Here is a 25347-nt window from a genome sequence, read left to right as displayed (position 1 = left end):
GATTAAAATCCTTTATATTCATGTTATTACATCACAATGCCTCACAAACAAAACAGCCAACAAGTTGTTATAGAGAAAGTCATCTCACAGGAAGAATGAGAAGAGAAACTGTTGCCTCATTTCCTACCCCAGTGTAAGATCCTTAGGACAAAGCACCAACTCAGGAAGAGGAGGAGAGTCAAACAGAAACATTTTTTTTAAAAAAATGCTACTAGCCATCTCAAAAGTAACAGCTTATTAGCTAGGTTTTGTTTATTTTTATTGTGATGTTATGTTGTGAATCGCCCTGAGAGCTATGGATAAAAGGTGATATACATAATAATAATAATAATAATAATAATAATAATAATAATAATAATAATGCATGTCAGTTATGATTTAGTAATTTGATCATATTTGGACCCTGTCATTCTTCCAAGGAGCTCATCCACAGGAGTCTCAATTTTATCTTCACTGCAACAGACTTCTGGGTTTCCTTGATTTTCCTGAAAAGTGACAGATAGCAGTTACCAGAGTAAACTATCACACATGGACAAAACAGCAGCAGACAGACTATGGTGGACTTAATGGCTTAATATGAAAGCAGGAGGAAACAAAATGGAAGAGGGTGGAGGAAGTTGTGTCAGGCCTTCCTCTGCTTGCATAACGTGGCTGGCTGGTTGTACTCCAGCATGCAGGAGCCATGTGGCTGCAGCCTTGTGTGAGACTTTTAGAAGATATCTGAAGGCAGCCCTGTTTACGGAAGTTTTTAATGTTTGATGTTTTATTGTATGTTTAATATTTTGTGGCTGGGGACACCCAGCCAGATGGTCGGGGTATAAATTGTTGTTATTATTATTATTATTATTATTATTATTATTATTATTATTCCCCCTGCCCCACACGACCTACACAATATCTGCAGACAGTCTGGGCATGCAGGCACTAATCCTCACTAAGTAAAATGAAAGAGAGCCTGCTACTCAGAAGAGAAAGAAAAGAGACATGAAAGCAAAGGTTGTGCAGGTGAGCAGAAGGAAAGTTTAGGAATGTAGCAGGTAAGACTTTTTAAGTACTGTTAACTCATTATTATTTTTATTAATAATAATAATAATTGAATTTATATACCGCCCTATACCCGGGGGTCTCAGGGTGATTCACAGAACAAAATCATAATATAAAACCACAAAATATATAATCAAAACAAAAACAACAGCCCAATAACTCCCCTCCAAAAACCCTCACTAAATCCTACAGAATTAAATGTATTTATTGCATTTATAGCGCACGTTTTTCTGCAATGAGACCAAGGTGGTGCCTCGTTCTTCCTCTCCTCATTTATACCCCACAACAACCCTGTGAGGTAGGTTAGGCTGAGAAGCAGTGACTAGTCCAAGGGCACCTAGTGACCATATGAATGCTGGTCTCCCAGATCCTACTCTGACACTCTTAATCAGTCCGTCCCACGAGCTCTCCAGTAGTTCCAATGTGCAGAAGCAGATTATTCCATAGATAATGGAGAGACAGGACAACTGACAGTTATTCCTCAAGGAAAATAACCTGGGATGAGCAGCAGAAGGTGTTTCAGATCCCTCTCCTTGTAATCATTTAAGTCCTGGGATCTACTGCTGGCAGCTGAAATGGCCCTTCAGCCATTAGACACGGAATGAGTTTCCTCCGTGAGGGAGATCGCACCCTTCCTTCTGTTTCTGTTGCAATTTAACAATGAATACTATTCTACTAGAATTAACAATAATCGCTTCGGGCAAACCGCAGGTTTCATGGGGGTGCGGTTGGGGCACGCAAAATATTTTAGAGCGGCTCTGAAATATTTTCTTTTGTGCGCCCAAACTGCTGTCGTGGGAATAGCAGACCGAGAAAAAGGAGGAGCAGGAAATTCTTCGGTCCTGCCAGTCTCGCTTAATTCTAAAGCAAACCTTTTCTGACACCGGGCTCCACGACTCTCGGGGCTGTTCTTGAGATTCACCCGAAACCGAAACGGACCTGCCACGGCGCAGCAGGAAATGCGCTGGCTCTCTTGCTAACCATCTTGCACGAACAGCTTGGGCCTTTTTTGCGAGCTGCGGGATCTAAACTGGCGTCTTCGCGTCCCTTACCTCCACACAGAACGGAGAAGGATTTCTTCAGGTTGCAGTCGAGACGGCTTGGCGATCCTTCAGCGTCCCCCTTCGGATCTGCGCAAGGAGACAGTGTGCTTTGGAGAGCCCGGGCGAGGTAAGGTCTCCCGAGAAGAAGGCGGAACTTCAGGCGACCAGAGATCTCTCTCGGGCTCCTTGCACCAAGTAAAAATCGTTTTATTTTTGTTTATTTTTAACAGGAAAAAAGCTTGGCCCGCTTCCCTCGCTTTCCGTTTCGGCTAGCGGGACGCTGACGTCCCCGGGGCTCTGCCGGCAGAAGCTGACGACGCCCAGAGACAAAAACACAGCTGGGGAGGCCGGCTTCCAACGGAAAGCTAGACGAGCTCAGCTTGGCAAGCGCCTCCGCAGTTCCTGCTCTCCCCACCCACCACCAAAGCAGCCATCTCCTAGGGGCCGAGGTCCTGTTGCGCCCCCATAACATATTTGAGGTGGCGAGGCTCTCCCAAAGTTGATGAGCATTGCCATTCAAATGGCGTGCATGCGCTGCATCTTGTGATCGATTATGTGGAGCGGGACTTTTCTGCTCTCCCCCCCCCCTCCACGTTTAATTCAAGTTGGCACCCCTGCCCCCCCACCCCAAGAGAAGATCTCACTCTTATCCGACCCGGGGAAGCGAAAGGTGGGCTGTTGCGCCGCGTCTGCCGCTCGCCTGGCAGCAGCAACGTCTCCCTTCCAAGCGCCGCCCTCAACGCGGAAATGCGCGCAGCGGATACGCGCAAGCGAGCTCTCCCGTTCAGGCTGCCCGCTACCCGCAGCCTTGCCCCGATAGGGCCGCTCTCGGCCCGCCTCCCTTCCCTTCCCTCCCCTTCACCGGCGGAGACCGGTTTGGGCCGAAAAGAAGCCGCCTGCTCCCTCTGCGCCACGCGCGCCTGTTCCCCGGCAGCGCAGCGGGCCGAAAGCGAAGTGGCTTCAGCTGCAGCCCCGTTTAAAACAAACAAAAACGCCGAGCGGCTTCCTGATTGGCTGCACGGTCGGGTCAGATGGTTGTGCGTGTTTTCCACATAGCAATTTCTTCTTTGACGTTTCGAATGGAAACAGAAGGGGAGGAGAGAGAGTGGCTGGAGGAGGAGAAAAGGGGATGGCCGTGGGGTGTGATGATGATGATGATGATGGGGGGAGAGAGTGCAGAGCGATCTCCGTCTAAAGCTCTTTTTCCACTCTTCCTCCTCCCCTTCACTGAAATATGGTGTGGTCCAAACCAACAGGAGGACATCTACAGGGGACGGGAGGGGAGGAACGGAAGGGGAGTAACTTTTTGCGCCTGTGGGGACGCGGGCAACGTGAAACCTCCTTGTCAGAGTGCCAGGGAGCTGAACCTGCTTACATTAGGCTCTGGAGAGAGGAGCTCCCCTCCCCCAGCCACCCTCCCTCTCCGCCTCCGCCTCCCCCCCCCCCCCGTCGCCACACGCTGCTCTTCTCCCCCGGATGCCAGCAGCCAGCACAACCCCCGGGCGCCAAGGAGAATCCGCGTGCGCTCTCCCTTCCAACCGACCCCTCGCAGCTTCGCCCTCGGAGCGACGGGCCCGATGGGCACCCGCGTCAAATGCACCATCCGCTGCGCCAGGCCCAAGAAGCTGCCGCGTCTCCTCAAGCCCCTTCTGGTGAAGCTCATCCGAGATCTCCTGAGGAACCCGGGCAGGAGAAGGCCGCTCCACCATTCCTTGGTGCTGATCGTGCGGAAGAAGCCATGCCAGCCCGCCGAGCCTGGATCCTCGGCCCGGAACAGGTAAGGGAATGGCGAATCTCGTTTAGACGCCTGTCTGCCTCTCTCTCTCTCTCTCTCCATCTCGCTCTCTCTCTCTCTCCCTCCCTCTCTCTCGCTGTTTGTGTGTTCTATCTATTTTATAGAACTCCTTTTCCTAGTGAACAAAAGCCAGGAAATTTCCATCGGCCAAGTCTCCCCTTCTTCCCCCAAGTGGTGAGCGCTCTCTTAGAACTCCTGGAATCTGTTTACCCTGGTTAGGTTTAGAACTGCGGACATCTTTAATTCGAAAGTAACTCCATCGTGTCCCTGGTTTGGAGTCCTGAAAGAAGCAGACAGCTCATCCGTAATCGTTCTGTCTTTTGTTGGAGGCTAATTTTACCTTGAGATGCCCCTGAGTATGTATGCATGTGTAGAAAGAGATCTGGAGTATGTTTATTTGTGTGCTTTAAAGATGAGAGATTCCATGTGTTTTATGTATTGGGGGGCGGGGGGGCTCATTTCGGTGAAAGATGAGACTCGCAGGTAAAACAAACGGCAGAAAGATAGATGAACGGCATATATCTTTGTACATTAGAAGCAGAACAAATAACCGGTCGGCTGCTTAAATGGGGACAAATCATTTTGAGAGGAGAGTCTCACAAAAACACTTTTCACCACCAAACATTCATATCGAGAAGTCTCCTGAGGGTTGTCTAAGGAGTGAAATGAGATTACAGATAATTTGCATAATATTTCAGTGCAAAAAGAAATAGATTGCATTAATAAAAAAATAAAAAATAGGCCTCGAAGATCCGGCCTGCTTCTTTGTTTTCTCTTCCTAGATTAGGTAGGCCTATGCACATTAAAGCAGCACTGCACGTTCTGAAATTATCGGTAGTCGTGGTTGGGGACCATGACATTTAGTCTCTTGCGATAACCACAATCGTTTATATTCTAGGGGGCTTTTTGTAAACTTAGTACTTATTATTTGGCTGTGAGGGCACAAAAGGGAGTTACTGAACTGTGCAAAGCTGGAGGTGTGTGTGGAGAAATCTTCTCCAAAATCCAGTATCTATCTTAATTACATTTTTGAGGTGCTCAGCCAGGAATAGATCTGAAAATGTCAACTCTTGTCACCCCCTCTGTTCAAATTTGTTGCTATTAAGTACAATTGCATGTTTGTTTTCCAAAGAGCTCATTATATTGCATGTTGACTTTCACTTTACAAAACTCCTTATTGTACGAAAAATAAAAACTCAATATTGTCCAATGTGGGGGACACTATATAATATTAGAAATGATTTTTTTAATGGGGCAGTATTTATTCCCAATGACCTCTGGGCATTAGCTGCGCGAATTAATTTCCTAGAAGGGAGCAAAACGTTATCCTCGCCTGGTGTGTGTGTGGGCTCCTTCGGAGCGTGGCCTCCTTCTACGAAACAAAGGAACGTGCAATATTTTGAGGTTTATTTCGCTGGAAAGCCGATCTCCGAAATTAATTGCCGAAAGAATGAAATTCTGGGATCAAAATAGAAAGGCAAATTGGGAAATGCCGCGGATGGACAGACGCCTTGGAGTCTAATTGACAAGAGTTTAGCACTAACACAGGATATTTTGAAAGGAAATTGTCACAGTTATTTTACACTGATTTATATATATATATATATTACTATTGTACAACTATTTCTAAGTTCAAATATGCACCATAGATATTCCTTGCGCAATAGGAAGATTTATAGATAAAGGCAGATGCATTTTACAGTGTCGACCCTCGTTTTTGAAGCTACACTCCTTTTAGGTAGTTTTTCAAGTACTTTCCTGAATTCCGTAAAGTAATGAATTCTCTATTCTACTTTAAATAAACTCTCTTTCTCGTGCTTTCACATAAAAAAAAAATAGTTGTAATCATTACTTGCAGAGAATCTCTGGGCAGTTTTTATGGGCCCGAGCCTGCCAAAAGTATATCATGTCGAGCTACACCGTTGAGGCGAGGACAAGGCAAAATTAAGCATTTTTGCCCAGTTTGAATATTAAAAAATAAAAGTAAAAAAAACAACAGGCATCTCCCACGGACTTCATTGTGCTAAAATTGCAAGCTAAAGAGCAAAGCGAAGAGGGAAATGGTTGAGCTAATAACTTGGAATAACTGCATTGATTTGTGGTTGCCTGGTTCGCCTTCTGGCAATTGCCGCTTTAGAACAGCAATGCGGATGGTCTGTCTTCGACCCACTCCCCTCTGCAAAATATTTTATTATAATGGAGAACCGTTATTTTCTCAACTCTGACTAGAATTAGAGGTCACCAAAGCAGCAAGTTTGAGGCACAATCCTACGCGCATCTACTCAGAAGTAAGTGGTACTGAATTCATTCGGGTTTTCCTGCGCGGATCATGCTACGAGGCGTTTATTGCACCCCAGCCCTGTGCACGCTTACGCTGTACCCTATGCATGCAACCCTATGTGCATTTACACGGGAGTAAGCGCTGCTGAATGCCATAGGCCTTCCTTCCGATTAAGCACATAGGAGCGCAGTAAGCATTTTAGAGTGCTGCGAGATTCTTCGCTGCAGTAAAGGAATTGGGTTTCCCCGTTGGAATCTACTGGATTCCTGTTACAGTTATGTCTCTTCTCAGAATTCCGACGATGGTAACCTCCTCAGAAAAAAGCTGGAATGCAAACCAGATGCGTTTGCATCCGCTGTAGCTCGGTGCGCTCTGGTCAGACCAGATCTCTACAGATTTAGGCCATCCTTAACGCCCCCCCCCCAACTAGGATCTTCGGATCCCGCCCAGTTTGCCCGCCTTACGACGCAATCCTGAGCGGCGATCCCAGAGTGTTCAGTGAGAATTACTCCCTCGTAAGCCTGGGTTGGGCCTTTGCAGTCCTGAGAAGTAAGGCTGCAATCTTACTCCCACGTAAATAGAGTTAAAACTGCAGCCTTAGCGCTGCTCACCCAGGAGTAAACCCGCTTTGACTTCAGTAGCACTTACTTCTGAGTAAACATACTTCTGAGCGCAGGACCGGGCTCCACACGCCTGCGTCCCGCAACAATTGAACCAACAGTATAGCTGCTGCTGAGCAGCTGGAGTGGCCGACCTAATGGTTCCGATCCAAAGTGCGCGCGCAGAGCATCCCGCGCACGGAGCGCAAGCGGCGCGTTTGGAGCAAACATAGTGTCACCCCATTCACCCCGCTCTCTGGTGGGGAGGGGGCTCGAGGTGGGCTCGTTGCAAGTGGAGAGGGCTGCGCGGCTCCCTTTGCCAGCCTCGGGAATCTGTCGGAATTCCGGGGAGCGGGGCCCAGCATTTGGGGTGTAGGGAGGCGAGGAGCGGGTCTGCATGCAGAAGGAGCCACAGGTAAAAGAAACACGCCTGCGCGCATCCTTCTGGTCATTCCTCTATAAGGCCTGTGAGAGGCGAGGGGCGGCGCGTGGCCTTGCAGGAGGTATTTTGCAGGATCACGCGCACCCAGGGGACTTAGCAGCCCCCGCCTATCCCCACCCAATCATTCTATGAAACCTGGATGGGGAGATGGGGGGTTGTTTGGGGACACAGGCAGCCGGCCCTGCCCCTGATTTTTAAGAGGGTTGCTCCTGTTAGCAGAGGAATTGAAAACAGGAACTTGGAGATTTCAGAAATGAAGTCGTTGCTGAACGAGGTAGGCGAGTGAGCTCCTGATAGAACAAACACCCCTATCACATACTGTATGTATAAATATATGTATATTCTTAAAAAAAGGAAGTTGCGCAATCCTCTCTTGCAAGCAAGATGTCCCCCCTCCTTGCCTTCAGGAGGATCAAAATGGAGCACAGCTCTTCTTTTATTAGAATTGTTTTAATATGAAAAATAAAAACAAGGTTTTCCAGAGGGGTGGCCTGGAACAAATCTCGAGACAATAAACTATGAAAAGACAGGAAAGGGTCCCTTCTTAAACGCATAGGGAGTGGATTTTAATTAATTAATTTACTTATTTACTCCTAGAATGCATTAAGCTGGTTGTAGCGGTGTGCCTCAGTTTCCCCGTCTGTCAATGGCGAGAGAGGAAGAGGCCGTATTTCAACGGCGCCTGCGTGAGCTTAAGGAGATGGTCAGCGAAGCCGCCTTTGTCTCGGATCCTGCAATCCTCTCATACACTGAAAAGCAAAGGCTGCTGATTTTACTCTCAAGCGAAGGTGGCAGAGAACTCTGTTCTTGTGAAATTCTTCCCTCTCTGGCTCCCTTTCTCCAGAGTAGTCTCGATAAGGTGAATCGCGTTAGCTGTGGGATTCAGAGAAGGAATATCAGGTGAAATCAAATGAGCCTCCGCCTTGCCACCCAATGAATAGCAAAGAAGAGGGGCGGCCCTCGCCCCTCAAAGGAGCTCCTTCCAACACACACACACACACCGCGCACCGCCAGGTGAAACCCCGGAGATCTGCTGCCAGTCAGTGTTGGGCAATACTGACCTATATATTGACCAGTGGCCTGACTCTGTATGAGGCAGTTTCTGCGTTCCCAGATGTCTGTCCTCTTTAATTTAAAGCGCAATCCAGCACGCATGGATAGGTCAGTGATCACTGTCACCTGTGCCCTGACCCTTTACACCCTGATCCAAACCGACACGAGCTGGGCGCTGGGCGACCTGGCTGCGAATGAAGGGCATTTTAAACCAGTGCCGTTCACTGCGGAGCGAACGTGGCCTGGATCCGGCTCCCAGAGTCTTTGCGTTCGCTCTGGTCCCAGCAGCCCCACTGATTTCAATAGGGCCCGTTCCTATGACCGGCGCGCAGACGGCAGATAAACTCTTCCATCTGAGTAGCTTGAAGCGCCAGGAACTCTCTATCTTTACAGTCGCTTTAAGCACCATTTTTTGTAGGCCCGGGAAGCTTAAACACTTGGCATGAGTGTTCTTTGGGTGTTCATCCCATTTAATGATAATGATAATAAATTGATAGTAAGGTGTGGGGGGGGACTCAAAGTCACCGTCTTTCCCCCCCTCCCCTGAAGATAATATTTCTCTCTTTATTACAAATTGCATGCTCTTCCTTAAATTTATATACTGTTTTATAATAAAAAGCTCTCAGAATATTCCACAATTAAAAAGACTTAATGAAATAAAAATATAAAATGCCAGAATACTCTTCCTTTCCTCTCTCCGAAACCAAGGCTGTGTAGGGAAGCGCTTGTTTTTGCTTTCGTTTTCTTTTTTCCATTTTAATTTTAAGCTCTCAAACTCATTCTGCTTGATAGAGGCCTACTGCTTGAACTCAAACCTTTCTCTCCAGTGACGCCTTGGAGCTAAACTACATATCGCTCAACCCCTTTTTGGAATTCGCTGCCGGGCGAAGCCTGCATGGCGGTTGGGTTAGAGGAGACGGACTGAGACTGGAAAGGCGCGAATTCGTAGGAGACGGGCCTCTTGGCCATGTTTATCTCAATGGCTCCGTTTAGAGAGTTCAGAGGCTGCCGGGCTGCCAGGGCACACGCAAGTGGCAAAGGGTGGATCTTCTTCTTTGACAATCCCTCGTAGACGAGTAAGATTGTCTTCCATGAACACGGTTTTAACAGAGTGTCCGTAGATGACTGTGGAGGCCAGTTCTGGATCCACACCTCCTTCTACAGTGGGACATAGGTTTCCAGGCGGGAGTTGATCCTGCTGAGGATTTGCCAAGCATGCCTTCCTGTTAGCACATTTCTCCCTTCCGGCCTGAGTTCGGGTGTCTTCAAAGTCCATGACACCTTTGGTAAAGGCTGTTCTCCTTGGTAGGCCTATGTTTCCCAATTGTTGGTGTTTATACTACTTTTTTTTTTTAATGCCTTTTGTTGACCACCAGCATTACGCTTTCCATTTTTAAGTTTGGAATAGAGTAGTTGCTTTGGAAGATGATAATCAGGCATCCGCACAACATGACCAGTCCAACGAAGTTAAGGTTGAAGAATCATTGCTTCGACACTGGTGATCTTTGCTTCTTCCAGTACACTGACATTAGTTCTAAAGGGTGACTATCGCTTCTCTGACCTGTTGTTGTTTAGTCGTCTCCGACTCTTCGTGACCCCATGGACCACGCCAGGCACTCCTATCGTTCACTGCCTCCCGCAGCTTGGTCAAACTCATGTTGGTCTCTTCGAGAACACTGTCCAACCATCTCGTCCTCTGTCCTCCCCTTCTCCTTGTGCCCTCCATCTTTCCTAGCATCAGGGTCTTTTCCAGGGAGTCTTCTCATGAGGTGGCCAAAGTCTCGGAGTCTCAGCTTCGGGGTCTGTCCTTCCAGTGAGCCTCCCTGACGTATTTGTGGGTTATTCGCTGTTGGAAGCGGATGCCTCTTACTTTAGAGATGCTAAACAGCTCTTCATATATTCTTCTTCCATTTATTGATTGGTTTTTGTTTACTACAACTGCTGACGAAAGTGGGAGTGGGAGCCACCTCGAAATTTTGAAATATGAAGTGCACCTCGTGTTCAGTGTGCCAGCCAGCCAGCCAGCCCTGCCCTTTTCTAAGGCACGCCATTCCGCCCCCTGATCCAGCCATCCTTTTTGCCTTCCCTCGCCCGCCCTTTAAGTTTAAGAAGCGGAATGCATTCCGTGGCCAATGAGCGTGTGCTTTCTTCCTCGGCGGAGATTCCGCTAGAGGGTCCCCCCACAGTCAAAATATTATTTGATTGCTTGTAGCTGTACAAACTTTTGGGTCCCCCAAGCTTGTTGCTTCCTCTGTCGTGTGTCTGGATGGTGCCCTTTTGGCTAGCTGGGAGAACCTGCCTGTTCTTCCTATGCAGGTATGGGCGTTGCCAGGCTTTATGTCGGGGTAGGTGGAGCAGAAACTCAGTTAAGTATTTTTATTGATTTACTTGATTTTTTTATTGATTTACTTGATTTAAGTATTTTTTATTGATTTCCTTGATTTGCTTGCACCCCTCGGCTACGCCCACTTCCTCTGGGGAGCTGAAGAGACTTTTCGGGCCTCTCTCATTGGCAGATGAGCGTTTCAGATGCCTTAGGAAATTCCCCAGTAACTGCCGCTGCTTGAGGGTCCCACCTCAGCTTTAACCATAGAAACCAATAAAATATTTGAGGGGGCCGGCCCACCCCCCTTGTTAATGGGCATTCCCATTCAAATAGTTTCCTTGTGCCATGTGATTGATTATGTGGGGCGCTGCTTACCCCCCCCCCAATATTTTATTGAAGTTGGCACCCCTATAACTCCGCATTAGTGTGGGGTGTGGGGGTGTGGCTGGGGGGTGCGAGCGAGGGGGTTGCTTTTTCCTTTTTTTCTTGCTGTTGAAGCGCCCGTCTTAAGAACCGAGGTGAAACGGTTTGAGTTTCCAGGAAAGGCAATTGAGAGGTGTCAGGGAGAAGTTTTATGGAGTTCAACTTGGCATGGAGAAAGGGAAAAGAGGAAGGTTTTCCCCCCCTCCCTCTCTCCTTCACACCAGAACTCGTGGACATGCAATGAAGCTGAATTTTGGGCGGTTCGGAGCGCATAAGGCGCGCGGTCCGACTAGGGAATTGACTCCCGCAGGAGGCCGTGAGATCGCCACCAACTTGAATGGCTTTCAAAGACGAATGGGCAAGCCCAGGGAGGAGAGAGCGATGGGTGGCTAGCTGCCAGGATGGCTCGGCTCTGCCTCCCTCGTCAGAGGCAGCAAAGCTTCAGAAGACCAGTTGTTGGAAACCACAGGAGGGGAGAGGGCTCTGGTGCTCAAAAACTGCTTGAGGGTTTCTCATTGGCTGGTCAACGGCCGGGGTGGGACATTGGTCTGATCTAGCAGGCTCTTATGCTGTGCGTGTGTGCATGTGTTTGTAAGCTACAAGTACAGTGGTACCTCGGGTTAAGAACTTAATTCGTTCTGGAGGTCCATTCTTAACCTGAAACTGTTCTTAACCTGAGATACCACTTTAGCTAAAGGGGCCTACCGCTGCCGCCGCGCGATTTCTGTTCTCATCCTGAAGCAAAGTTCTTAACCTGGGGTACTATTTCTAGGTTAGCGGAGTCTGTAACTTAAAGCGTCTGTAACCTGAAGCGTCTGTATCCCAAGGTACCACTCTATCCCTTGGATAACCCAAGCCACAGGTCCAATGACATGGGCGTAGCCAGGATTTATTTTAAGGGGGCAGGCTTTATGTTGGGGGGTGGGGCAGAACCGAGTTATCTACGATGCAATCGGTCAGTGAGTTAAGTATTTTTATTTACTTACTTGATTTGGGGCGGGGGGCGGGCAGCTGCCCCTTGCACCCCCGGTTATGCCCAAGACCTGTGATCCGCCTGTCAATGGATGTGACCCTCCTCCTCTCCCCTCACCCTCCTCTCCACGTGGAGCCCCTGCAAAGTCCTGAATGATTCCGCCTTCGAGGCTGCAGCAGGAGGGTGGGAGCTGTCCAGACGCCGCAGGAGATCACGATTTCGAAAGGTATTTTGTACTCTTAATATAGGCCTACTTGGGGAAAAAGCTACAGGATCCTTCTGTCACAACAACACACTACACAGTTCTCTTGCAGACACACCAGTGTGGGACAAGCCAAGTTTGGGAATTACTGATTTAAGAGTATTAACAAAACGCGTGAACGCCGCATTAGCCCGAAAGCGAACTCTAGATTCTTTTCCACAGAAGATCTTTGCAGCTGAAGGATGGTGGCAACGTATTTCTAATGCAACTTTTTGATCAAAGAATGCTAAATTAACGAGGACAAATCATTTTTTTTTTTTACTGTCGGCTAAGAACTTTGCAAGTTTACTTTGGGTGTACCAAATATGTGTGGCAGAGTAGACAATTCATTTTACTTCGGGGCAGTTTTGAGAAACTGCATGGTTTATAATTCATCACCTCCCTGCTCTCCCCCCCCCCCTCGCCCAATTCCCAGAAATGTTCGCAAAGCAAAAATTTTAATACGTAGGAGCTTCTCAGAGGTTAAAAAGTGCGATTCCTTCTATCACGCTTGAAATTTGTGTGTGAATTCACAGAACCAGAGAAGTGTAAGGTTGGAAAGGACTCTGAGGGTCATATAACCCAACTATCTGAAATGCAGAGAGCCCTCCAGCCCCTGTTTAAAAACAATCCGATGAAGGAGAGTCCACCACCTTCGGAGGAAGTCCGTCCCGCTCTCCAACAGCCCTTACTGTCAAAAGGTTCTTCCAGATGTTTAGGTAGAATTGTTGTTGTTTAGTCGTTTAGTCGTGTCCGACTCTTCGTGACCCCATGGACCAGAGCACGCCAGGCACTCCTGTCTTCCACTGCCTCCCGCAGTTTGGTCAAACTCATGCTGGTAGCTTCGAGAACACTGTCCAACCATCTCGTCCTCTGTCGTCCCCTTCTCTTCCCCAACATCAGGGTCTTTTCCAGGGAGTCTTCTCTTCTCATGAGGTGGCCAAAGTATTGGAGCCTCAGCTTCAAGATCTGTCCTTCCAGTGAGCACTCTGGGCTGATTTCCTTCAGAATGCATAGGTTTGATCTTCTTGCAATCCATGGGACTCTCAAGAGTCTCCTCCAGCACCAGAATTCAAAAGCATCAATTCTTCGTCCAGCTCTCACTTCCATACATAAGTACTGGGAAAACCATAGCTTTAACTATACGGACCTTTGTCGGCAAGGTGATGTCTCTGCTTTTTAAGATGCTGTCTAGGTTTGTCATTGCTTTTCTCCCAAAAAGCAGGCGTCTTTTAATTTCGTCACCAAATTAAAATTAGCTAGAATTACCTTTATTGTAATTTGAATCCATTGCTACCCACCTGAGCACCAGAAAACAAACTTTCTCCGTCATCCACGATCTGACAGCCCTTCAGGTTTTTGGAGATGGTTATCATATCACCCCTCAAAACGCGCCTAGGTGTTTTATGGAAAGCAATCCAAAATTTGGGATTAAATAAGTAAACACAAACAAAACTTTGGAATCCCCCCTTCAGCCTAAAGCTAAACAACGAAAAAGTCAGGCAATCAGATTTATTTTAGCAAAAATGCAAAAGGGAGGTACATTTCACCCTAATCGGTCTCTAGCACACGGGACCACATGTTGGGCGATGAAATCTTGTCTCATCACTTGGGCTGCTGAAGCAAAGCCTGTTCTGTCGCCGTTCGTCAGCAAATCCCTCGGCTTTCCCTCTGCTCTTCAAGAAAGGAGCTCCAGCGAAGCCACCCTGCTCATTGAACTCACAGCGCGATTTTATACACCTCTACTCAGAACTAAGCTCCACTGTGCTCAATGGGACTTACTCCCAGGTAAGTGCGTATAGCATTCAGCCTAAGGAAGTTGCTTTGAAATCACTCAGCGTGTGGAGAAGCCTGGAGATGCATTTACCACAAGGAAGCCTTGGAGAGACATTTAAAAAGAGAGAGAGAGAAAACTAGGGAAAGCCACTGAGAACATGGGGACTTCTGACTCATTTTGCGGACCCTAATAATGGAGCTCTCTAGCAGTCGCCCTTGGTCTTTGTCCCATTTTATCCGCAAAAAACCCTGCGGGGTAGGCTAGGGTGAAAAGCAGCGGTCAAGTGGTACATACAAATACACATTAGCAGCAGTAGTCATTATATCCTGGCGTTCTCCGAAGCTGGGATTCAACGTGGTTTCGTGGAGTGGCTTCTTTTCCTCAACCTAGAAGCTCTCCACGCCCCCAGCCGTCGAAGAAAGGAGGGAGGAAAGCAAATGTGGGCGCAGTGTGGAAAGAGTAGTGGGAGATTTAGAGAGAGGGGATAGGCACGCTCGTGGAGAGAGAGAAAAAACAGTCCCGTTGAGCTCCATGGAAACCTGAGCGGCCGCCACCTGTGCGCATCAGGGCTTGGGTTCTGGGCATATTTGCAGGCTGAAGTTCCCAGGATGAGGGACGGCGCCCTTCCAGATTTGTCTGGACTCATCCAGCATGACCAAGGGACTGGGGAGGGGGGCGGTACACCTTCAGGGTCAAAGGCTGCCCATCCTCGGCCTGCTAAGCAAGTTTACTTCGGAGTAAATATCGCCGAGTTCAGTTCAGGCGCCTTCCTGTGGCTCTTAGGCGTCTGGTTGATTGGAAAGCAAATCTCGCTGCCTGCTTCCGTGAGATTTCCTCCATCATCGCGCATAGAACTATATATAGGATGTTCTTTTTCTGAGGTTCTCAGTTCTATGCATGGTGCTGTTATTATTTAGATTTATAGTCCAGCCCTTCACCCAGTACTTCCCCAGGGTGGTAAACTACATTCCTTTAGAACAGAAGAAATCATTTAAACATAAAATCATTATAAGGGGGGCGGGAGAGAAACTGACGGCAAAGGAATATGGCTCTTTATATGAGCTGCATAACCTGTATATGATCTGAGAGTAAGCCTCATTGAACTTGCTTCTGCGCAAGCAAGCACAAAGATTTAGGCCGCTGCTTCATTTTGAGGGAGCTCTCCGGGGCAAGGACTCCCAGTTCTAAGACTTGGGTCCAAGTGCATGAGACTATAAGATGTCTTGTGTCTAAAATGGCTTTGCTTTACCAATGAGCGGCTAGAGGCTCAACACTTCTGGGGGGAGGAAGAGGAAGGGAGTAGGGGAGAGTGCGACTTTCATTCATAACTTGATCCCCACCCCTGGCATCTATCTATCTATCTATCTATCTATCTTCTATCATCTCTATATCTATCTATCTATCTATCTATCATCTACATTGTGCAATTCTTTTTTAAAATTATATTTTATTAAATTTTCAAAAGTTTAACATATGATCCTCTTGTTAGCTCAGTTGGTTAAAGCGCGGTGCTGATGACGTCAAGTTTGCAGGTTCGATCCCGTATGGGACAGCTGCATATTCCTGCCTTGCAAAGGGTTGGACTAGATGATCCTCAGGGTTCCTTCCTATTCCACAAATCTATGATTCTATGATATACGGTACACTCCAATACATAATAATTTTTCTTTCTGTTTCGTGGGCTTCCCACCCCGTTTTCCGTGGTGTTTCTTTTCTATCTTTTATAGCATGACAACAATACTTTAATCTCTCATTCCTTCTGCGGCTCATAGTTCAAATCTTGCTCGCGAGTCCATCCATACAGCCATCCCGCAGTTTCTTTAAGGTCTGGAAGGGTTGCAGAAGGAGAGAGGTGAAAGCCTGCAGCCCTGTTCAGGGAGAATTATTTGCAAGTGAACGGGCTCTGGGCAGAGAATGAATCGAGACTTCTCTTTTATCCACCGGAAAGGCCACGTGCGCTTTTCGAGCTGATCTCATCTAAGTCAACCCATATCCACAAAGCATTCCCCCTCGCTCCAATGCATCTAGGCATCTAGAGACAGCAATCTAGGCGCGGCAATGCAAGGAGACTTTTAAAAAGTCTCCTTGCATTACCGCGCCTCACTACAGCTTGCCACTATAGTAAATCTAACCGTCCGATCGCTCATGTAACGTGTGTTAACATTTAAGCTCAGGCGAGATGACCCAGTAACTCTCTCTGAAAAAAAAAACAGCTTTGCAATGCCGCCCGCCTCCCCCTTCCGCCCTAGAGCAGAGCTCTGCAGGCTCGGTGCGGGCCAAGCAGGGCCAAGAGCCCCGCCCCGCTCTCGCTCAAAGTGCGCCTGTCATTTGTTGTCCGGGACGGGGCGGGCGCTGACTTTAGTTCCTGCACCCAATTGGGTCAGCAGTGCGCGCACGGCAGCCGCGCGCGATCGAGGTGGGACCGCATCGCGTCTGCCTGCCTCGTGGACACGCGTGGCGCACTCGGGATGGGGACGCAGCAAGCCAACGCGCTCACTCGCGCGGCCGCCGAAGGGAACTTGGCTGAAGCGCGCAGGCTGCTGGACGCGGGAGCGGACCCCAATGGCCTGAACTGCTTCGGCAGGAGCGCGATCCAGGTAGCGGTCAGGGCGGAACGGGCTGCCTGTTTGACAATAAAAGGAAAAAAAGGTGCTCAAACCGCGGCTTTCCGTCCTAAGTGCGGGCACGCATCTGGCGCGCAAAGCGCGCTTGGAAACGTTGCAATGGAACCCCGGGGGATGGGTCGGTAATAGGAGAGCGAGAGAATCGGGGGGGGGGGGGAATCTGTGAGCTTACCTCTGCTGCTGTCAAGAAAGATTTTGGAGAACAGGACAAATAAACTTTCTTTGTCGTTGTCAAGGGGACAGATTTAGGAAATTGCCCATAAAAGGATTTCTCTTCTCTTTCGCACCATTGTTCTCCGTCTGCAGAAGGGTTTGCACACGCGCCCGCACGCACACTCCTATAACGTTTCTGAGTAGCCTAGCTCTGCTAAGCACCTTCTGAAATATATTTCCGCTTCAAGGGATTCCTCCCTTTTCAAAGTTATATATCTGCTTTCGTTTCTGGCGAGAGATATCCTCTCCTCCTCAACGAATGCCCATATTAAATAGCAATTATCATATTCTATCAAGCAGTCGTTTAGGACGTGCGCTTTCTCTAATTTACATTGGTCTTCAGCACGTGGCTTTCCGGGGAGGGCACGTACCCAGGAAATAAATAGAATTTCTTAACTGCCGGCGTGAATGGAGCGTCAAACTCCGGTCGCAAACGTGAGGCGATCGCGCCTTTGAGCAATTCGGGTTGCCTCGCAGCGGTCCCGACGGACCTCCATTTTAATCTGCATTATTCTACATCGCAGCAAAATGCTCTTGCCCACCTCCCAAAATGGCTGGCTTCTCTGTGGATGGCGACTGTTAGAAACACCCAGGAATTTGTGTGAAACCTATTTTTTTGCAAAGCTGATTTCTGTATTAATTTGTTGGAGGAGGAACAGACACTTTTGCAAAAATAAAATTAAAGGGTGGGGAGCCTCTGAGGCGCAAGAATGCCCGCGAGGTTTAAGCACTGGAGAAAAGTATATATTATATTTCCTTTATAATAATAATCAGAAACCGGAAATGCTCCTAAAAAACATTATAACCAGAAAGGGGAAGGGGGTGTCTAGCTCTCGATCAACGCTTTGCACAGAAGAGCTGATTCTTAGGCTGCAATCCTGTGCGCACTTAGCTGGAAGTAGGACCCTACTGAATTCGGTAGCACTTGCTTCTGAGTAGACATGGATAGGCATGCGCTATGAATGATATTTTTCTCGATTTTTTGTTATTTTTGTTTTTTAAAAAGACACCTTTAACAACGCGAGCCCGTAGCTGGGAGTCAGCCCTATTGAATTTAATGGTACTTACTCGTGAGTAGGACAGTGCAGGTCAAATTATATGGAACTCAAGTATTTCTGAGAAGATATGGCTAGGCTTGGGCAGGGCTGTAAATTATTTTCCGATTTTTATTTTCATTTTTGCTCCTAACCGTTCTTGGAATGATATAGCTACCGGCGTTGCCGAATGTATCCCACAACTGTTTCCGTCTTTCAAATCTGATAAAAGTTCGACCATATAGTCCCATCAGCATGTGTCTCAGTATGCAGAAAGAGTGTCCCTCGGTGGTACAGCACAATATTTGCGTGGCGGGGTTGACGGTCCTGGAGAAATCGCTGGCTCAAACCCTGGAGAGCCGACTCCAAATACACTGCGATCTGCTCACAGTACAGTGGTACCTCGGGTTACATAAGCTTCAGGTTACAGACTCCGCTAACCCAGAAATAGTGCTTCAGGTTAAGAACTTTGCTTGAGGATGAGAACAGAAATCGCGCGGCGGCAGCGGGAGGTCCCATTAGCTAAAGTGGTGCTTCAGGTTAAGAACAGTTTCAGGTTAAGTACGGACCTCCGGAACGAATTAAGTACTTAACCCGAGGTACCACTGTAATTGTAGCTTACAAACACATGCACACACGCACGCACACGTACCACTGTATAAAAAACCTGACAGAGGACCAAAGTTGTTGAGCTTTTGTTAGGAAGCCCAAGTTCCCCCCCTATTTTTATTGGTGGTGGGGAGATCACTGAGGGGCCAAAGATCTACCAGGATCTACCGGTAGATCACGATCATGCCAGGTCAGTGTAAAGAAAGGCTTCGCTAGATGGACCAGAGGTTTGACGGAGGATGGACCAGCGCCTAGGCGCGTTCCCAGCAGTGAGCAAGACCAGCACCCTCCGTTTCCTTCTCAAAACAGCGACCCTTGCAGGGCAAATTGCTCCCCCGCTCCTCATCACAATCCATCTGAATTCAATTGTGGTTTTCAGTTCGATTCCTTTGCGAAGGAGGGTGTAAAACGGAGGCTTGACATCAATAAATCTACTCAATCTAACGTTGAGATTCTCGCGTTAATAAAGTCCCACTAACTGAAACCCCTCCTAAGTCAATTATTTCGTATTATAACTTTTTTTTAATAATAATAATAATAATAATAATAATAATTAAAAAAAAATGTGTTACTTATTTAGAGGTACGGGGAAAGGGTCGGCAGAAGCTGCTCTACAGCTGAGCGATCTTAAGCCTCCTCGACTCCGACGGCAGTCGAATCGCCCACTGAGGTTTCCCCGATTGACACAACGGAGAGACAGCGGTGGATGGATGTTGTTTCTTGATTTCAGTTTGATTATCCAGTTAGTACAAGTGAGATACCAAAATTACTACCGTAAGAGACACGCGGTGCTTTCAGAATTATCAAATGGAACTGGGCATTTGTTCTTTTTGACAGTGCTCCATCTAAGGTTGCGCTAAAGTTGAGAGCCATAGCTGTCAACTTTCCCCTTTTTTAAAGGGAAATTCCCTTATTCCGAATAGGATTCCTCGCAAGAAAAGGGAAAAGTTGACAGCTATGTCCTGAGCCTGTCCACTTAGAAGTAAGACTCGCTAGGTCTCTACTCCCTCCTCCCCGAAGTACCTATGTCAAAAGATTCAGGTAGGTGGCCGTGTTGGTCTGACGCAGTAGAAATATATTTTAAAAATATTTAAAAATGTCAACAGGTCTACCACACCTATCAGCCAATCACCCATTCCCTTCTGAATAATACCTCTCCCCACCCTCTCACTATATATAAAGGTCTGGTGACTTCTGTTTCAGTGCATCTGAAGAAGTGGGCATGCACACGAAAGCTCATACCAAGAACAAACTTAGTTGGTCTTTAAGGTGCTACAGGACATTTAATATATATATATATATTTCTATGCCAAAAGATTATTGAAATTTAAGACACTATGATAATGATGAAATTAAAATATGACAGAGGGAAGGAATTTGCTGACAGAATATATGATCTGGAATACAGAGAAGGGAGGTCTGGGGAAGTCGCAGAAACAAGTTAATGCAAAGAATATAAGGAGACAAAAAATTGTCTTTAATATTTTTATTTTTTCCTTTTTGTATTTTCTGTTGTTTGGTGTTTATATGTTGTTGTATTTTCTTTTCTGTTTTTTTTGGTTTGTCGTATGGTGTTTTTTTTGTTTTTTGTTTGCCTATTGTAAAACCCAATAAAATATCATATAAAAAAAAAGATTATTGAAATTTAAGGTTGCAATCCTGCCCTTACAGACCTGGGAATAAGTCCCACTGAATTTAATAGGATTCTGAGTAGACCTGGTTGGGATTCTGCGGTAAATCTCATTGAACTAGTATACACTTGCCTTTCTGCTTAATGAGGCTTATTTGGAGAGTGGTTTTCTATTATTATTATTATTATTATTATTATTATTATTATTATTATTATTATTATTATACCACTCTTCATCCGTAGATCTCAGGGCAGTTCACAACACAAAATTACAATATTAAAAACCACAAAGTACACAATAAAAATAAGAACAAAACCAAACCGATAATCCCCACTCCCACAATTTACATTTACACCCCAACTTTCCTCAAAGGACCTCAAGGGTGGAGTACATCTCCTCCCTGCGAGGTAGGTTAGGTTGAGAGGGAGTGACTGGCTGAAGGTCCCCCAGTGACCTTCTCATATATATATGTGTGTGTGTGCGTGTGTGCGTGCGCGTGTGTGTTCTATCGTGACCCAAGAAAAACATTTAATAAAATCATACACACACATACACACTGTGTGTGTGTGTGTGTATAAACATATATAAATATATAAAATATATATATTTATATTTTATACATATACATATATAAGAACACACACACACACACATATATAATATGTTTTTATTAAATTGTTTTCTTGGGTCAAAATAGAACATACAGAGTCTTTGTTTTCAGAGACTGATTCAAACAAATTAGTCATATTCATAGTGAGATATTCCTGTTACAGGCCATATGAGCTTGAGGGAAAAGAGAAGAGGGGAGGAAAGGTGAAGGAATTAAAATTTCATTCCTGTACATAGTATATCAGGAAAGCTTTTGTGTCAGCATCACATAAACGTTTACTGTATTTATGGCTGGCTGGGGCGGTGGGGGAGGGGAAACAAGAGGTCCCACGCATGGAGTATTGGAGCCTCAGCTTCAGGATCTGTCCTTCCAGTGAGCACTCAGGGCTGATTTCCTTCAGAATGGAGAGGTTTGATCTTTCAGTCCATGGGACTCTCAAGAGTCTCCTCCAGCACCAGAATTCAAAAGCATCAATTCTTCGGCGATCAGCCTTCTTTATGGTCCAGCTCTCACTTCCATACATCACTACTGGGAAAACCATAGCTTGAACTATACGGTCCTTTGTTGGCAAGGTGATGTCTCTGCTTTTTAAGATGCTGTCTAGGTTTGTCATCACTTTTCTCCCCACAAGCAGGCGTCTTTTAATTTCGTGACTGCTGTTACCATCTGCAGTGATCATGGAGCCCAAGAAAGTAAAATCTTTCACCTGCATTATTTGCTAAACAAGAGGAAATAAATGTACTAAAGGTTGTTTGTTGGCATCTATCTGTCTTGAGAGAGAATGCAGTGTGCATCCAGGCATGAAGTCAAACTAGGTGATGTCTCTGCTTTTTAAGATGCTGTCTAGGTTTTGTGGGAATGTTCTGGGGTGCAGGAGAGGATATATTGCCTAATTATATCCTTATCCAACTTGTGCTAACAAGTTCCCAAAATATCAGCAGAGTTTATAGACATTCCCCTTTAATTTCACAACGGTAACGCTTGCACAGGTTCGCTAGAACCTCTGGTAATTTCCCCTTTTGTTCCCTCTTAAAATACAAGACACGACACAGTCTTCATAAAAGTATAAAAGACTTTACTCACGTTCTGTTCACAATGTGATCCCAGAAGGCAGACAGCTTTAAAAAGGTTACATACATTCAGAATCTATCTTGTAGCAAGATAGTCCTTATCTCCTCTCTTGGCTGAGAGCCAAGAGAGCATCCTTAGATGTTTCCTTATCGAAGGAAGATGGCAGAGAGAGAGATATGGCTGCCTGCCCTGTGCTTTTATCATTTACCTGCACAGGCGAGGCCACACCCACCTCTGGTCACATGCGGAGGAAGTCCATCCCCAGGAAGTTTACCTGCTTGCTAGACAGACATCCCTCCCCATGTTCTAACATGTACACTCTAGGAATGTTGTCATTGACTGCTCCTGAGTTTTACATCCCACAGGTTTGTCATTGCTTTTCTCCCAAGAAGCAGGCATCTTTTAATTTTGTGGCTGCTGTCACCATCTGCAGTGATCATGGAGCCCAAGAAAGTAAAATCTCTCACTGCCTCCATTTCTTCCCCTTCCCGGTTGTGGGGGTACCTCCTCTTTAATTCAGAACACCGAAAATGGAATACGTAGAATCGGACCACGCAGCTAGTGGCAATCCTAGGCGGAGCGCGGCGCTGGCGCCTGACTGACGGCACATCTCTTCTCCTTTGCCTTCCAGGTCATGAGGATGGGGGACCCGCGCATGGCCGAGCTGCTGCTTCGATGGGGAGCAGATCCCAACGTGCCCGATCCCTCCACTGGCTCCTGCCCCGCGCACGACGCAGCCCGGGAAGGCTTCCTGGACACGCTGCGCGTGCTGCGCTCAGGCGGAGCGCGACTCGACCTGCCCGACCGCAGAGGGCGCCTCCCGGTTGACGTGGCTGAAGAGAATGGGCACTGCCACGTCGTGCGTTATCTGGCCCGGCTGGCAATCGGGGAATCCTGGAGATAATCCAGCAACGATCTAATGCTATGGTCAATGCTGCTTATGCTTATGGTAGCACTTCTCCCTTGCATTATTTTGCATGGGTCTTCTTTGCCAAAAAATAAACTTTTTTTTTTGCAGTAAGTTGTCCCTTCCTTCCTTCCTTCCTTCCTTCCTTCCTTCCTTCCTTCCTTCTTTTCTTTTTTCCTTCCTTCTTTTCTTTTTTCCTTCCTTCCTTCCTTCCTTCCTTCCTTCCTTCCTTCCTTCCTTCCTTCTTTCTTTCTTTCTTTCTTTCTTTCTTTCTTTCTTTCTTTCTTTCTTTCTCAGCAACAGCAGGAGGGTCTACTGTTCCCAATGCCTGTTTCAGAGCAAGACACACATGTAGAGAGGATCCCCCCACTCTTTAAACGCTGCCAAATATTTTTTTTGGGGGGGGAGGATCAGGCTCACACTGTTCATTTGCTGTCCTTTGTGCCTGCAGTTGCGATGCAGGGCACACACACAAAAAAGAGTTCCAGGAAAAAGGAGGAGTTTATAATACTTAAAATAACTCAGTTGGAATAAGACGTTTGTTCTCCACATCAAGCCTGATGCGGATTTGAATTGCGGAAAGTAGAGTTTGTAACATTGCAACCCCATAAGCATCCAGGGGCGAGCAAACTCCCATTGGCAGTCGAAGGGCCTTACTTGTGAGTAGACATGTATAGGATCCAGCAATGCAAAACACGCTTATCTGGGAATAAGCATCTTAGTAGAGAGGATCTCATTGTCTGGACTTCCAAGGTCCAGATCATGATTAGACGGAGCGGAAATCCAGGCGGCGGGGAGTTCGAATCCTGCAGGTAGTTCTGGTGGGAACATTACCTTTTGGATTTCATCTACAAATTTATCTGTAGGCGGCTTAGAGAGCTCTTTGCACAAGCGGTTTAGAAATCATCTTAAGTACGTAAATAAAATTAGAGAGGATTTATTTAGAATATAGCTTCTCCCAGAAAGCCTTTCTTTAAGAGGCACCACTGACCACCACTGTCCATTTTTCCTATCCCAGTAGAGTGATACATATTTAACACGTGTCGCTCTCCCCTCTCTGCTCGCATGGGCCAAAGGCTGCTAACTGTGCTGACCTTAGTCAAAATAGAGGCCACATACAAAACTACGCGCACCTAAAATTTCTATTGAAATAAATGGTTTCAATGCGCATTTCTGAATTATGACTGTGGCGTGCATGCTATTTCCTCTTTATTTACCGTAATTTTCGCTCTATAAGACGCACCAGACCACAAGACACACCTAGTTTTTGGAGGAGGAAAACAAGAAAAAAAATATTCTGAATCTCAGAAGCCAGAACAGCAAGAGGGATCGCTGCGCAGTGAAAGCAGCAATCCCTCTTCCTCTTCTGGCTTCTGGGATAGCTGTGCAGCCTGCATTCGCTCCATAAGACGCACGCACACTTCCCCTTACTTTTTAGGAGGAAAAAAGTGAGTCTTATAGAGCAAAAAATACGGTAATTTTTTAAAAAATGTCTGTACTATGCTATTTCCACTTGATTTACTTTAAAAAACCCTCTTTATTACGTCTTGGGCCTCAGGAGCGCAATGCAGAATAAGTCGAGGGGAACTGTCGCAGTATGCTGACATCCAATGTCCTTTTAAATTGAGGGTTGTTCTTGTTCTTGCTTTTATTTATTTTGTATTATGTATTTTTTATATTATTATGAACTGCCCTGAGCTCTGGGGATATACGGCGTTATATTAAAATAATAATAATAATAATAATAATAATAATAATAATAATATCTTATTATCTTAACAACAACAACAATGCCACACAACCCTCCACCCCGCCGCCTCCCACTCCTCCCTCCTATTGAGCATTCCCACGTCAGTATACCGTATTTTTCGTTCTATAGGACGCACATTTTCCCCTCCAACAATTAAGGGGAAATGTGTGTGCGTCCTATAGAGCGAATGCAGGCTGCGCTGCTAAGCCCAAAGCCAGAACAGGAAGACGGAGCACTGCAGAGCGCGCCGTCTCGCTGTTCTAGCTTGGGGACGGCTGGGCGCACAGCCTCTCCAGGGCAGCGGGGTGCCTTCACCCCGCTGCCTACAGAAGCTAGCAAGGCTGTTCCCAAGCCAGAACAGCGAGACGGAGGGCTCCGTCTCGCTGCTCTAGCTTGGGGATGGCTGTGCGCAAAGCCTCTCCAGGGCAGCGGGGTGCCTTCACCCTGCTGCCCTGGAGAAGCTAGGAAGGCTGTCCCAAGCCAGAACAGCGAGACGGAGGGCTCCCCCCACCGCCAGCCCCACAAGCTCTGGTGAATGTACCTTGAACGCACCTTGTTTTAGAGGGGGAGAACAAGAAAAAAAATTTTCCCTGTTCCCCCCCTCCTATGGTCCGGTGCGTCCTATGGTGCGAAAAATACGGTAATTCTAGAGAAGTCCCGTGTGAGGTGAACCAGCATCAGATGACAGTCGCTGGATGAGCCCCTTCACACGATCAAGAAAAGGAGGAATGATGATTTCACGCTAAGCAGCTAACGTAAACACACACTGTCAGTCTCTAGACTATGGTCAAGTGCAAGAGCTACAAACCATTGTCGAGAATAAAGCTGTTTTGTTACTTATTATCCTTTGGCAGGATAAGTCAATAGCCCCCTCCCTTTTCCAGCCAAAGGACTATCAAGG

General features: G+C 46.8%; 1 protein-coding gene across 2 annotated transcripts; it reads left to right on the top strand.

Moving 5' to 3' along the window:
- The first annotated feature begins 2061 nt into the window (after positions 1 to 2061).
- On the top strand, positions 2062 to 22810 carry LOC310667743 (cyclin-dependent kinase 4 inhibitor B-like). 2 transcript variants are annotated; one of them, XM_083420652.1, is made up of 3 exons: positions 2062 to 2189; positions 2752 to 3864; positions 22421 to 22810. In XM_083420652.1, the coding sequence occupies exons 2-3, from the start codon at positions 3322 to 3324 to the stop codon at positions 22691 to 22693; spliced, it is 816 nt and encodes a 271-aa protein (XP_083276778.1). In that variant the 5' UTR covers positions 2062 to 2189; positions 2752 to 3321; the 3' UTR covers positions 22694 to 22810. The 2 variants fall into 2 exon arrangements, with proteins under 2 accessions (XP_083276778.1, XP_083276779.1); XM_083420653.1 differs by lacking the exons at positions 2062 to 2189; positions 2752 to 3864 and adding an exon at positions 16396 to 16594.
- Positions 22811 to 25347: the final 2537 nt, after the last annotated feature.

The sequence above is a fragment of the Podarcis tiliguerta genome, assembly GCF_965153285.1.
Source record: "Podarcis tiliguerta genome assembly, chromosome: 17".
Lineage (NCBI taxonomy): Eukaryota > Metazoa > Chordata > Lepidosauria > Squamata > Lacertidae > Podarcis > Podarcis tiliguerta.
This window is presented reverse-complemented; position numbering and strand designations above follow the sequence as displayed.